Source organism: Triticum dicoccoides, chromosome 5A, assembly GCF_002162155.2.
Source record: "Triticum dicoccoides isolate Atlit2015 ecotype Zavitan chromosome 5A, WEW_v2.0, whole genome shotgun sequence".
Taxonomy (NCBI): Eukaryota; Viridiplantae; Streptophyta; class Magnoliopsida; order Poales; family Poaceae; genus Triticum; species Triticum dicoccoides.
The window spans coordinates 697,015,120-697,027,497 of NC_041388.1; the positions used below are offsets into that span (position 1 = coordinate 697,015,120).

Consider the following 12,378-nt stretch of genomic DNA (forward strand, 5'->3'; position numbering starts at 1 on the left):
TGGCGTTTCCGCAGCCTGTCCGGATTCCTGAAGGCTCCCCTAGGTTTGGTGCAGGTTTGAGGAAATTTGGACGTCTGGACCGTCTAGCCTACTGTCCGCGGACAGTTCGTGGCAGTCGTTGGATGACCAAAAATGTCCATACTATTCAGTGCGAACATTTGCGATCGATTCGGTGATCTGCGTTCGAGTTGCTCTTAGTAACTGGTAGAAAAGGAAAGAAGAGAGACCTTGATTAGAAAGGAGATGTAGCCAATGCATGCGAAAAGGTGTGGATCCGATTATGATCACGGGTCTAGCTAACACAACTTGAACAAACTTTTTATTCCACGTACGTGTACAAGTATGTATATACTTTTACAAATATGCGAATCATCTAGATACCATAACGTACGGGATACAATGATCGATGACTAGCTTATACATACTCAGTGGAAAAGAAAACGTAAGCATGCATGCATGCACGGGGCGACGAGTACGCATGCATGTACAACATGCATGGTTTGTCATATGTAGATCGATCGACGTATCCATGGATTTAGTTGGGGCAGGTGAAGTCGGCGGGACAGGTCTTGCCGCACTGGTTGAGAAGCAGCACGAGGTCGACGGGGACGTTGAGCTTGATGCCAAGAACGTTGGCCTTGATGGCTGTGCAGAGGCACACGGCTGCGTCGAGGTCGGCGAGGCCGCTGAGCAGCGGGCAGCACTGCTCGCTCGCCGGCACGCCGAGGTTGAGCTTCAGCAGGTTCAGTACGTTGGCGCACGCGCTCAGCTTCAACGTGTTGATCGAACAAGTGCCGCCGCCGCCAGGGGTTGGTACTGGGACGGCCGGCGGGGGCACGGCGATTGGCGGGGTTGGTACTGGGACGGCCGGCGGGGGCACGGCGATCGGCGGGGTTGGCACTGGGACGGCTGGCGGTGGTACGGCGATCGGCGGCGTTGGGACTGGCACGGACGGCGTGTTGCCGCACGATCCGCAACCGTGCGAGGTTCCCACGAGGACCAGGCTCAGGGCGAGGAAGAGGGTGAGCTTGGAGGGCGCCATTGCTACGAAGCTAGTAGCTAGCTAGAGTGTACTGGCTTGTGGCTGAGCTAGGTTGGCTTTGCTAGCTTGGTATGCTTTTCCTGGGTTTCTTGGGGTGTTATTTATAGCTAGGCCGGGGTGCAGCGCCCAAGTGCAACTGCATCGTTCATGTCATGATCATTCCAATTTGACTCTTGCGGCAATTTGCAAAAAATATGCTCAACCACCACTACTAGTACACAATTGTTGGATGTTACGTGTGTACCATTACTGGAGCTTAACTCGTTTGCTAACGAACAGAAACACGAGAGCTTCTCCTAGAAAATTTGATAGAAAAATATAATATGAACAGTAATATACTCCATCCGTTTCTAAATATAAGTCTTTTTAGAAATTTCAATATAGACTACACATAAGTAAAATGAGTGAATCTACACTGTAAACTATGTCTATATACATCTATATATGTAGTTCGCATTGAAATTTTTAAAAAGACTTATATTTAGAAATGAAGGGAGTAGAAGCAGACATAGTATGTATGACATTTAGAAATGAAGGGAGTAGAAGCAGACATAGTATGTATATGACAATTGGGATATATCATGCAGCGCTTCGAGCTGGCTAACCTGATGTTCAGGTCATCAGAGACAAAATAGGAAACTATTACGTCGTACGTTTTCATTCCATGTGGGCATGCACATGCATGCTACTACCAGCACATGCATGTATGGACGAGTACGCTACAGCTAGCTCGAATTATTAGTCAATCCGGCCCAGTGGGCAGTGTGTGCGCTAACAAATAATCCCAATACTGACAAAAGAATTATACCATTATAGCTAGCTTACAATATTCCTGTGATGGAGAGGACATGGGCATAGCCCAGTGGTTGGGGGCGCATGATTGTAAACCTAACGACCAGAGTTCGATCCACGTCGGGGACGAATTTCTGGAATTCTCATGAGGGATGCTTCTTCTATATCAATAAATCCGTGGGTGCTAGTGCCCATGGAGTTTCATTTTTTTTTAATATTCCTGTGATGGAGAGGGACCTGGCCGTGTGAACAAGGGCTCGTGAAGAAATTGATAATTGTCTATTATGGACCATCTAGAATAAAATTTTAATTTCAGTCGTCTTCACTATTCTTTGGATCAACACCTAATCATCATCACCCCATCTCATTTACATAAATCATACACGCAAAATATTGTTAACTAGCATTGATAGCCTCTAGGAAACATTTTTCTCCTCCCCCACAAGCGACTCCCAGGTGTCCAGGATTTCCCTGCCTTCCGTCGGCGCTGCGTTGACCTACCTCATCACATCTAGCCTTAGTTCTACGGTTTGCTGGCATGTTTTGGAGGTCTTGGAGGGCTGCTTCGGTCGGAGAAGGAGATGAGAGCTCAACTGGAAGCCTTCGTCAGGCCATGCTTAACGGCCCCGTTGGTGAAGCCGATAGCGGCCGGACATATCCAGCGCGTATGTTTCTATGGCGGCCTGGCCGAGCTAGGCCATCGGAGAAGACGACGTCGGCATATGGCCCTGGACGGCTCTGGGTTTGATCTCAGATCTGGACTTGGCGTAAAACAACATCGAAAATTTGTCTCAGCTTTGTCTTTTGGGAGTCTTTGTATTTGGTTCGGGACGGCGTGGCGGCGACACTTTTTTAGTTTCAAAATATTGTCTTCCACACCCTATCCTGTTCCATTTGTGTGCTTATCACCGACGGAGAGCTTGTGGTTTTGTGTCTCTAGTGGATATTGTGGGATCCGGTCGGTTTCAGTTCTCGATGGATTTGTCTGGATTTGACCGACTTTCATGGTCTTTAGAGTTTCTATAGGCCCGTGGATTATCCTCCCCTCTACCTACCTCTCTAGCGGCCGATGACTGAGAGGGGACTCCCGGTGCTTCTGCTCTGACTAGGTTAGGTTAGGGTTTTTACTCTTTGCAGGGCAGTGTTTGGGAGGATGGCAGCGCTTCTTTGTCGAGTTGATCTACCACACTCCAATTCTCCTATAGTTTGTTCATCTGGACAGAATATACAAGCTCCGGTAGGGTTTCTCGTAGTGCGAGTGCGGTGGCGAGTTATGGTGCCAGGCACTTCGGATTAGTTCAAGGTTTCAACGACGACGATTGCTGCTCTAGGGCGCTAGTCCTTAGCTTCCCGACTGTCATTGACAAGGTCAAGCCGGCTCTAGTATGGGAGCAGCAACCGCGGCGCATCGGCGGCTAGTTTTGATGGTAGAATTGGTCGTTTGGTGGTCTAAGTATCTCGATGTAATTTTTATTATGTTTGGGATATTTTGTACTTTTGATGAACTTTTACGAAAGATTCAGATGCTGTTTTTTTGCAAAAGAGGGAATTTCTACAGGCCCTTTTCGGCGTTCTTTTCTTCTAGTTGATGATTTGCTTCGCTGATCGTGGTCGCCGGCGTCAATCTGCATCGATGACTTCCACTGCTTCTACAAGCTCTTGGGGTTTCAAAAAAATTGCTTCATCAATGCGGAGGCCCAGAGAAGGGATCGGCCTATGAGCACGGCGTGGCGCCGGTAGATGCAGGAGGAAGAAGACCTCGGCACCCCCAAGTCTTTGAGCGTTATCTTTTTTTTCATGGTTGTTTGTAATGTCCGGTGAATTTTAATATATGACATTAGGTTTTTCCTAAACACTTAATCATCATCATCATCCCCATCTCGTTTCACATAAATCATACACGCATGCTGTTAACTAGCATTGGAAGGCTCTATGAACATTTTTATCCTCCCCCATGAGTGATTCCCATGCATCTAGGGTTTCCTTGTCTTGTCCCATGTGGCCTTAGTGCTATGGAAGCACGGTGGATCCTGACCCATGCTGGCGGGAGGGCTCCTGCTTCATTTTTAGGTGTTTTAAAGTTTATTTACGATTTGTGTCCTGCTTAGGAAGGGAAGCGGCGACGACTCCTGAATATGGAATAAGGTTCTCCCTAACTTGCACTGGCAGTGCGTCTCGCATTGTTAGAAGGCGCGTGGAGGTGTGTCTCCAGCGGATAATGCATGATTCAATCGGTGTTTTTTCATCGGTAGATCCGTGTGGGTCCGATCTTCATTCGTCCATGTTCGTGTGTTTACATATTCGTCCTTCCGATCTACGCTTCTCTTCATCGGTGACGGTTGCTGTTCTGGTGCGCTGGTCCTGTGGTGCTTTAGCATGACGTCTTTTTGATTGTCTACTAAAACAAGGTTTGCCCATCTCCTGTGAGGGAGGGTTGATGATGGAGGCACACCTTTGGTTTGCTCCAGTGCTTGCAGTCGTCGCTAGGTAGTCTACAGACATGAATGCAATTTTTGTTACTTTTGATGTTCTTTAAACTGCCATAAAGTTTGATGAATAGATCGAGTTTTTCCCGCAAATAAATAAATAATCATGCACCCTAAGATTGCAATTTCGTTCTAATAAAAGTGTGCACTTTCAATACTAAATCTTTGTGCTAGACATTGTGCAATTTTAGGTAATAAGGATACAAAAAGGTCTTGGTAACTAAGATATAGTGCAAGTGAGAAATATATCCACTTTATCTACATATCACTATATTAGTTTGCAAGCTAACAAATTAATTTACATGAAAATAGAGATACCACCATATTAATCCGCAGCTATATCTATTTCGATGGCTTACTTTCACATGCATGCATTCAAAATATTCATACAAAAATTATTTTATATCTAACTAAATGATAATGGGGGACAATATCCTCTGCTCCCAACACTTTGGTGCTCCCGTGCTCCAATGTGTAAAAAAGCAATTTCAAAAGTTTCAAACAGACTCTGATTTTTTTATGAATGTTCATGGGACATGTGTCCATAACCTCTAAATCAGATCCAAACTCGAAATTTACATTGATAAACAAAAAAGACAAACTCGGCTAAAATGACACTATTCACATAAAGATTTCTCTTTTTTGTTTCCCAATGTATATTTTGAGTTTGGATCATCTCTATTGATTGTAGATACATGTCTAGTGAACATTCATAAAAAATATCAAAAAAATTGAAACATTTAAATTCAAAATTTTAAGCAGTAGACGATTGGAGAACTGGATATTTTCCCATGATAATGGAGGGCTAGCTGAGATAAGGTAGACCGTTCGTCTCCTTTTTTTAGAACTCGTTTGGTAGAGCGCTCGTGCCTGGAAGCCCCTATATACCACCTTAAGTGGCAACTATGCTAGCACTAGGTCAACAATCCATTTATATAATTATGCCAGCAAATGGTGATTCCCATTTAACTTATTTGTTTTATAAAATGCAAAAATGAGTTTATTTTTCTCACAAATTTTTTTATTTACTAATTTTAGAAATCCTCTCAATATCAGTATATAATACGTAGACAAATATTTATATAAAAAGAAATAATATTTTGTGTCTAAATATAGAAGGTTCATGTATTTGCAAAAAAAATATTCCTACATATGAAAGGCAATAGCGTATATTCATAATTGTGAAAAAAGTTCATATATTTTAGACAGGTTGTTCTCAAGTGTGTCAGAATATATATTCATGTGATTTCAAAAGTTCTTAGTATTCTTATTTTTTTAAATAAGACATGAAAGTAAAAAATGGAAAACAAAAAAGGAAAATGTAAAATAAAAAGGGAAATTAAAATGAAAAACGAAAAAAAAGAACTAGAGATAGTACGGAGAAAAGAACAAAGGGTAAAAAACATGTTACTGGGCTGGCCACACGCGGAAACGTTTGTTGCCCTCCGGTCGTGCTTTCACTTTTTTTCGTTTTTCATCCTCATTGGCGCCTGAAGCGCCACGAAGAGAGTACTGGTGGTCACACGCTCCCCTAGTGGCATGTAGCCCATATAGTTCGCCATACAAGTGCTCTTTCCTTAGCTCTCATACGATGTGGCTCGTTTGATCCATCTCTATGCAGGGCTGCTTGCTAGCGTTTTGCCCTTGCGAGCACGTGCTATAAAGAAGTTCCTGAATTCAAGAAAATGTTGTCAAATCCGAAAAAGTTCTTGAATTTGAAAAAAAGGTTCACGAATTTGAAAAATCTTCACAAAATTGAAGAGGTTGAGGAATTTAAGAAATGTTTCTGAATTTTAAAATTTGTTCCTAAATTTGGAAAATACAGATCCTGAATTTCGAAAATACAGATCATGAATTTGGAAAATACAGATCATGAATTTGGAAACAATTAAGGGATTTTCCATAAGAAAATCATAAATTTGAAAAAAAATCATGAAGTTTGAAAAGTTCACTAAAAAAAGTTAGTGAAAACGAAAAAATGTTCATAACATTTTAAAAAGTTCATGCTTTTTCAAAGAATTGAAATTGCCAAAACCTAAAATTTTGGTTGATTTGAGAAAAGTTCACTAAAAGTTAGCATAACTGAAATGGCTTGCAGATTTAAAAAAAGTTCATGAAATTTGAAAACAATTTTGTTAGGATTTGAGAAAATTGTAAGAATTTATAAAAGTTGAAGAATTTCTATAAAATTCAATTATTTGTAAAGAAGAAAGAGGAAAAAATGAAATAAAAACAAAACAAAACCTGCTTTAGAAAAAATAGAAATAACCCAACCAAATCTTCTAGAAGCTTCCAAAAACTGGGTTTGGGAAGCTTGCAGAAGTTTCACTAAACCCAGACAAACTTCCCCGCTTCATGACTTACCTGGGCCGGCCCGTTCCGTATCGAGGGTGTTCACCGATTAGCAAAAGATACTAAAACCGCCGCTTAAGGCGCTATATGGGATTTGGCTTTCGGTCGTGCTTCCCCAAGTTGTGAGCCCACCATCATCTCTTTTTTCAGAGGAGTCCACCATCACCTAAAACCCACAATGTGCTCCCATACCGGTCACATCTATATGATGGCATTGACGGGCAATACTAGTCGCACGCGTCGTCAACCACATGGGCCCACCCACAAGAGCATTGACCACACGTAACTGGTTTTGTATTGTTGTCATGTTACAACTCATTCATTTGAATTCTTCTGGTAAAGTTCTGTCCACCAGACTAAAATAAATAAATAAAATGTTAACATAATTTTTAAAAAATGTTTCTTATTTTTTAATGGATGGTCCACAAATCAAACGTCTATATTTTAGCATGGCAAATCAAACACTTCAGGTGGCAAGTTATGTTGTCACAAGAATAGCAATTTCCTATAGCAAGCATGGCAAATCTGTCTCATGTTCAGTCTTTTGCTAGGGATTATCATGCTTGCTAAAGGAAATTTATATACTCTCGATAATATAATTTGCAATAGAAACATTTAGTTTGCCATGCTTAAGAATCCGATGTTAGATTTTTAGCATTTATGTTTTTAAATGTTAATATAATTGAAAAGTGTTCATGTATTGAAAAATGTTCAAATAATTTTATAAAATATTCCCACGTGATAAGAAAATTTTTATATATAAATATAAAGATGTTAATATTTTTTGGATGTTTTTTAAAACATAGCATTTAAAAAATGCTCAAACATTTTTTAGAAATACCGATTACAACGTGGATGTACGCATGCACAAACTTACACCACCATGCACATGCACTCACACAACTCCTACTGAAGATTGGATCAAAATTGTGGAGTTGACACATTGGCGAAGTCACCAAAGTGTCTTGTATCATCGAAAACGCAGCCTCGCACTGAAAGGATAATCTGCATTAATAAAACATCACAACGTCAAACTCTTACATAGGGTTTACACATTTGAATATTTTGTAAATATTTGGTGCATTTTTTATAAATAATATGTATTATGTTATAAATTTAACTTTACAAACTTTACAAAGGGTTTACACGTTCGAATAAATCATTCTATTTTAAGAAATATATATAATTTTCAAAAAGGAAGAGGAAAAGGAAAGTAGAAAAAAAAAGAAAAAATTTAAAATTTAAAAAAGGAAAACCAGAAAAGGCAATCCAGAGAAAATTGCATAAAATCCAAAATCTCTCAAAAACGAAAAAAAACCAATGTTATTGGTCCACAACCTATGTCACAAATGCTAGAGGCAAGTGTGGCCTATATCTTTGTGGCTCATACCGAGGGTATGAGGCTATGAGCCCTCTTGCTCCTTAATACATGAGATAGTTGAGGAAACATGCACCCCACTCGCTCCATGCGTCGGCCCATTAACACTTTTGTTTATTTAGCACATCTGCAGAGAAAATGTGAAAAAGTGGTTTGAATAAGAGAAAAAAATCGTACAACAACAACAACAACAACAACAACAATAATAATAATAATTGTTTTTGTTGTTGTTGTTGTTGTTAACCGGTTCAACAATGTTGTAACAAAAGCACTTTTATAAATTGGAAGTAATTTTGTAGAGAAATGAAAAGACGTTCATATACAAGAAACAAAAAGTTCATCACATACCCAAAAAAATGTTCATTTACACAAAAAAATAATACTCATGATATCACTTATTTGAATCAACGCCTAATGAAGACAGAAACAAGGTATACATTTTGTTGTAAAGTATTGCTATGTCTGTAATATGCTGCACAAAGTTGAGACATTATCCGTTATCTAGTGTTTGCATAGTAGCTTGTCAAGCGATGACATTAAATATATAATGCATAGACGAACCAACCGATGGCTGGATGGTTAGGAGGAAAGTGGTATCCCATCCCACCAGAGTTAAAGTCCTAGACTTGATATTGATGTTCGCATTTTTCTGGATTTATTTCTGGCTTTTCGGCAATGTGCGTTCAGTTGGAGGAGAAGTTCTCGCCAACTACGAAGACGTCTGTGGCGAATTCGCCAATCTCAAGATGATGTGCCGTCATAGGGGCAGGGTGTGCATGCCTGCGTTCAAAGGGCTGAGTGTATGTGTGTATGCATGAGCATCTGTGTCTATATTGTGTTAAAAAAATATGTTGCATAGACCAATTCTTATTAGTGGTAGAACTAGTAAGTGGGGCTATGCTTTCACTGAGTATGATTTGACTTATCAATGTTCGAAATCTATGAAAAGCCAAATCACACTTTATTGTTGAGCATCCGATTGACACATGCAGAATGTTGGTATTAACATTGTTTCTCTAGTAAGATGAAGATTATATTTTCATGGTTCAGTTTGTAGCATTGTTCAAGGTGTTGGTGTTGTTTATATTTGTCCTCATTAGCATTGTTTTTCAAGCCTCATGACGCTTAGGATATTTTTCCACGACCAATCAGGCCTAATATAAAAGCATTGGTTTACTGGTTTTGAGCTTTTGGTTGTTGTAGGTGCCACACACACATTAAGTATTTTTGTGATTGGTATTTGTAGTGCAACAAATATCCATGGTTAACCCATGTTTTGATGAATCACTAAATATTTATATTTGATACAATTCCACCATGAATTGCTTTAGTATTGCTCACATATCTCGATATGAAAACATGAGAGCAAATGAGTTGACACAACAAGCATCTAGTTACCATATTGATCGTGGTGTATTTCACATTTCTCAATATTCTATGCTATTCTCACCAATATTGGAAATGTTGGACTAGAGCACACCACTTCGACCACTATTGAAAAATCTGATGCGGGAGAACACAATGTTTGGAGGAAGCCTATAGTTGAGGTGGACACAAGGGTTTGACGGATGGCTTTCAAAATATGCATTTGATGATGATCTTTATCATTCGAATATTTACCATATTATTTTGAAGTACTTTGATGAGGACCAAGCTAGAATTGCTATGGGAGAGGTACATGGGGGCATTTGTGGTACTCAGTCGAGGCACAAGATAAAGTGGTTGTTACGGTGTGTTGCATTCTTTTGACTGATAATGATTGACGATTCCTTTAATAAGTAACATAAATGGTGTGAAGCTTGTAATTTTGGTCTGATATTCAAATTGCTCCTGCTGCAACATTACTCCCTATTGTCAAGTTGTGCCAGCACAAAGGATGGGGACTCAATTTTATTTGGAAAATTCATTATTGTTCTTCCAAGGGGCATCTGATGGGTGTTAGTAGATATTGATTATTTCACCAAGTAGTTTGACACATTGGGTGTGATTTGGAAAATTCATTATTATTCTCAAGAATTTGACACATTGAGTGGTAATTCAATTCGTGAATTAGCACATTATTCAAAGATTCGGTATTCCTCATACATAAAATGCGAATCAAGGTTCATTGTTTATCTCAATACAAGTGAAAGAAATTGCCGGATCATATAAGATAAAATTGCTCAATTATTTTCCATACACTAATGCTTAAGATAAGGCACAAGTTTAATCTAGCAATAAGATACTAATCAAGCTCAATAAAAAGAAGATAGAAGATAATCCAAGAGATGGCATGAGGTGTTGTCTGAGGCTTTATGTGCACATAGAATCTCAGGGCATGGTGCTACAAACGCAACTCCATATGAGCTTGTGTATGGACATGAAGCCATTTTACATAGATGTAAATATGTATTTTTGAGATTGGCAAAACAAAGTGATTTATCGATAGTGGATTTTCCCTGATGTTACATAATATTGATGACGTCATTGATGGATATTTGGTTACTTTGAAAGCCATAGAGAGAGACGAAACAATATGAGGGTAGTAAGAGCACAACATGAGAAGGTCAAGTTCAAGAGCATTCAAGTTGGTAATCTCATGTTGACATTGTCCTTAAAATTGGAGCATGATTTTTTTTCCAGGACAACCTTGCCAAAAGACAGGGCAACATGTGTTGAAACCATCTTTCGACGAGACATAGACCGGAGGCTCCGGATGCCCTCCGGGCTAGTACATAAGTATGCGCCTTTGAGCTAATAGTCTGCTCAGAGGCTCTGAGTGCCTCCCAGCTGTTCCAGAAATGTGCAACCAACAACTCAAAGTCCACCCTAAGGCTCTAGACACTCTTCGGAATAGAACAATGCCACGTAACAGCACGCCTAGAGTTTCAGACACCCTTTGGATCAAAGCAGAAGCATGCGACGCCCGCTAGAAGCCTACTCAGAGGAGGCATGGAGGCTCCAGACTAATTTTCCCAAATTAGGCCAGGTTTAAGGGTTTGTAATGAAATTTGAGTCCGTTTCTTGCACAAAAATTCCAGCCACATCTATTAACTACAAATAAAAGGAGGTGCAACTATTGGTTCATGTTCTTAGTCCGCTATGCACTTTGACACAAAACCACCCTGGTGTTTCTAGACATCAACCCACAATCTGATGAGGAACTTCCATATGTTGTTTTTGTCCGTTTCATCTGGCCTCCCCGTTTCGTATCGTCATGCCGTATCCATGATCAAAATGTGTGGGACGTGAAATTCTTAGCCTGTCCAACACACCCATAAATAGTGGGACACCACAGCTACGACTCGCAATCCAACGCCATGGCCACAATCATGGAGACATACAAGTGCTGGTCGCGGCATTCCTGAATGAGCCGACCCATTCAAATACGTGGGATCCATGGCTCCCAGACGTAAACTAAAATCATCTATCCCGTCAACCTCCTCGATCGATCGTCATTACCGATGCGGATTAACAATCTCCATCGCAATGTTCTCATGTTGGGAGTCGATCACGTTGGCGCTGTTGCCAGTAAACATGAGGTCGTGGGAGGTGGCGCTGCAGGATTAGCTACTGGCACGAGACAAGGTCGTGGCGTCCCAGTGCTCTAACGTGCGTTGTTTAGCAAAGCAAGCAAATTGTGAATCGTAGAAGCCAATGCGAATGACGTCCATAGCTACGACATTGCGGGGCTCTCGCTCAGCTCACCGGCGCCCATCGCCTAACCGACGTCTGACCTCGCTGCCGAGTTCGTCGCCGATGCATAGGGCATGCAGACGTATGACATCACATCCTCTCACTCGGTCATCGGGACTGTTAGAACGCATCTTCAGGAGCAGCTACACCAGGATGCACACGATCTAGTGCACGTTTCAAAGCACACGATCTGGTGCATGTTCCAGGGCACACGATCTGGTAAAAGGAAAAGTGACAACAGTAATGGATGGCTAGGGGCGTGTGAGGATTTTTTTTCCTGTTGCAAGTCACCATGTTGAGTTCAAGTGGCGAAGCAGAGTACTGCGGTGTGGCTAAGTGTGTCCCCGAGTCCCGTTGGCTTCGGCAACTCCAGCATGAGTTGCGCCGACCACCTACTCAGGGCACAATTGTTACTGCAACAACATTAGCGCCTCCTATCTTGCTTCAAATCCAGTTCAACATCAACGCACGAAGTATATTGAGATTGATCTACACTTCGTTCATGATCGCGTGGCACTCGGTGAAGCTCGCGTTCTTCATGTTCCTTGGAGCTCTCAATTTGGAGATTTGTTCACCAAAGTACAACTGTCGCGGTGTCTCCTCTCCTGTATTTCAAGAGTTCCGTTACGTCCTACTAAACGGCGTTCCGGTCA

At 41.0% G+C, this 12,378-nt stretch overlaps 1 protein-coding gene across 1 annotated transcript; it reads right to left on the reverse strand.

Moving 5' to 3' along the window:
• Positions 1–293: 293 nt before the first annotated feature.
• LOC119304279 (cortical cell-delineating protein-like) lies at positions 294–1,099 on the reverse strand. Its single transcript, XM_037581459.1, has one exon. The coding sequence runs from the start codon at positions 1,040–1,042 to the stop codon at positions 536–538; it is 507 nt and encodes a 168-aa protein (XP_037437356.1). The 5' UTR covers positions 1,043–1,099; the 3' UTR covers positions 294–535.
• Positions 1,100–12,378: the final 11,279 nt, after the last annotated feature.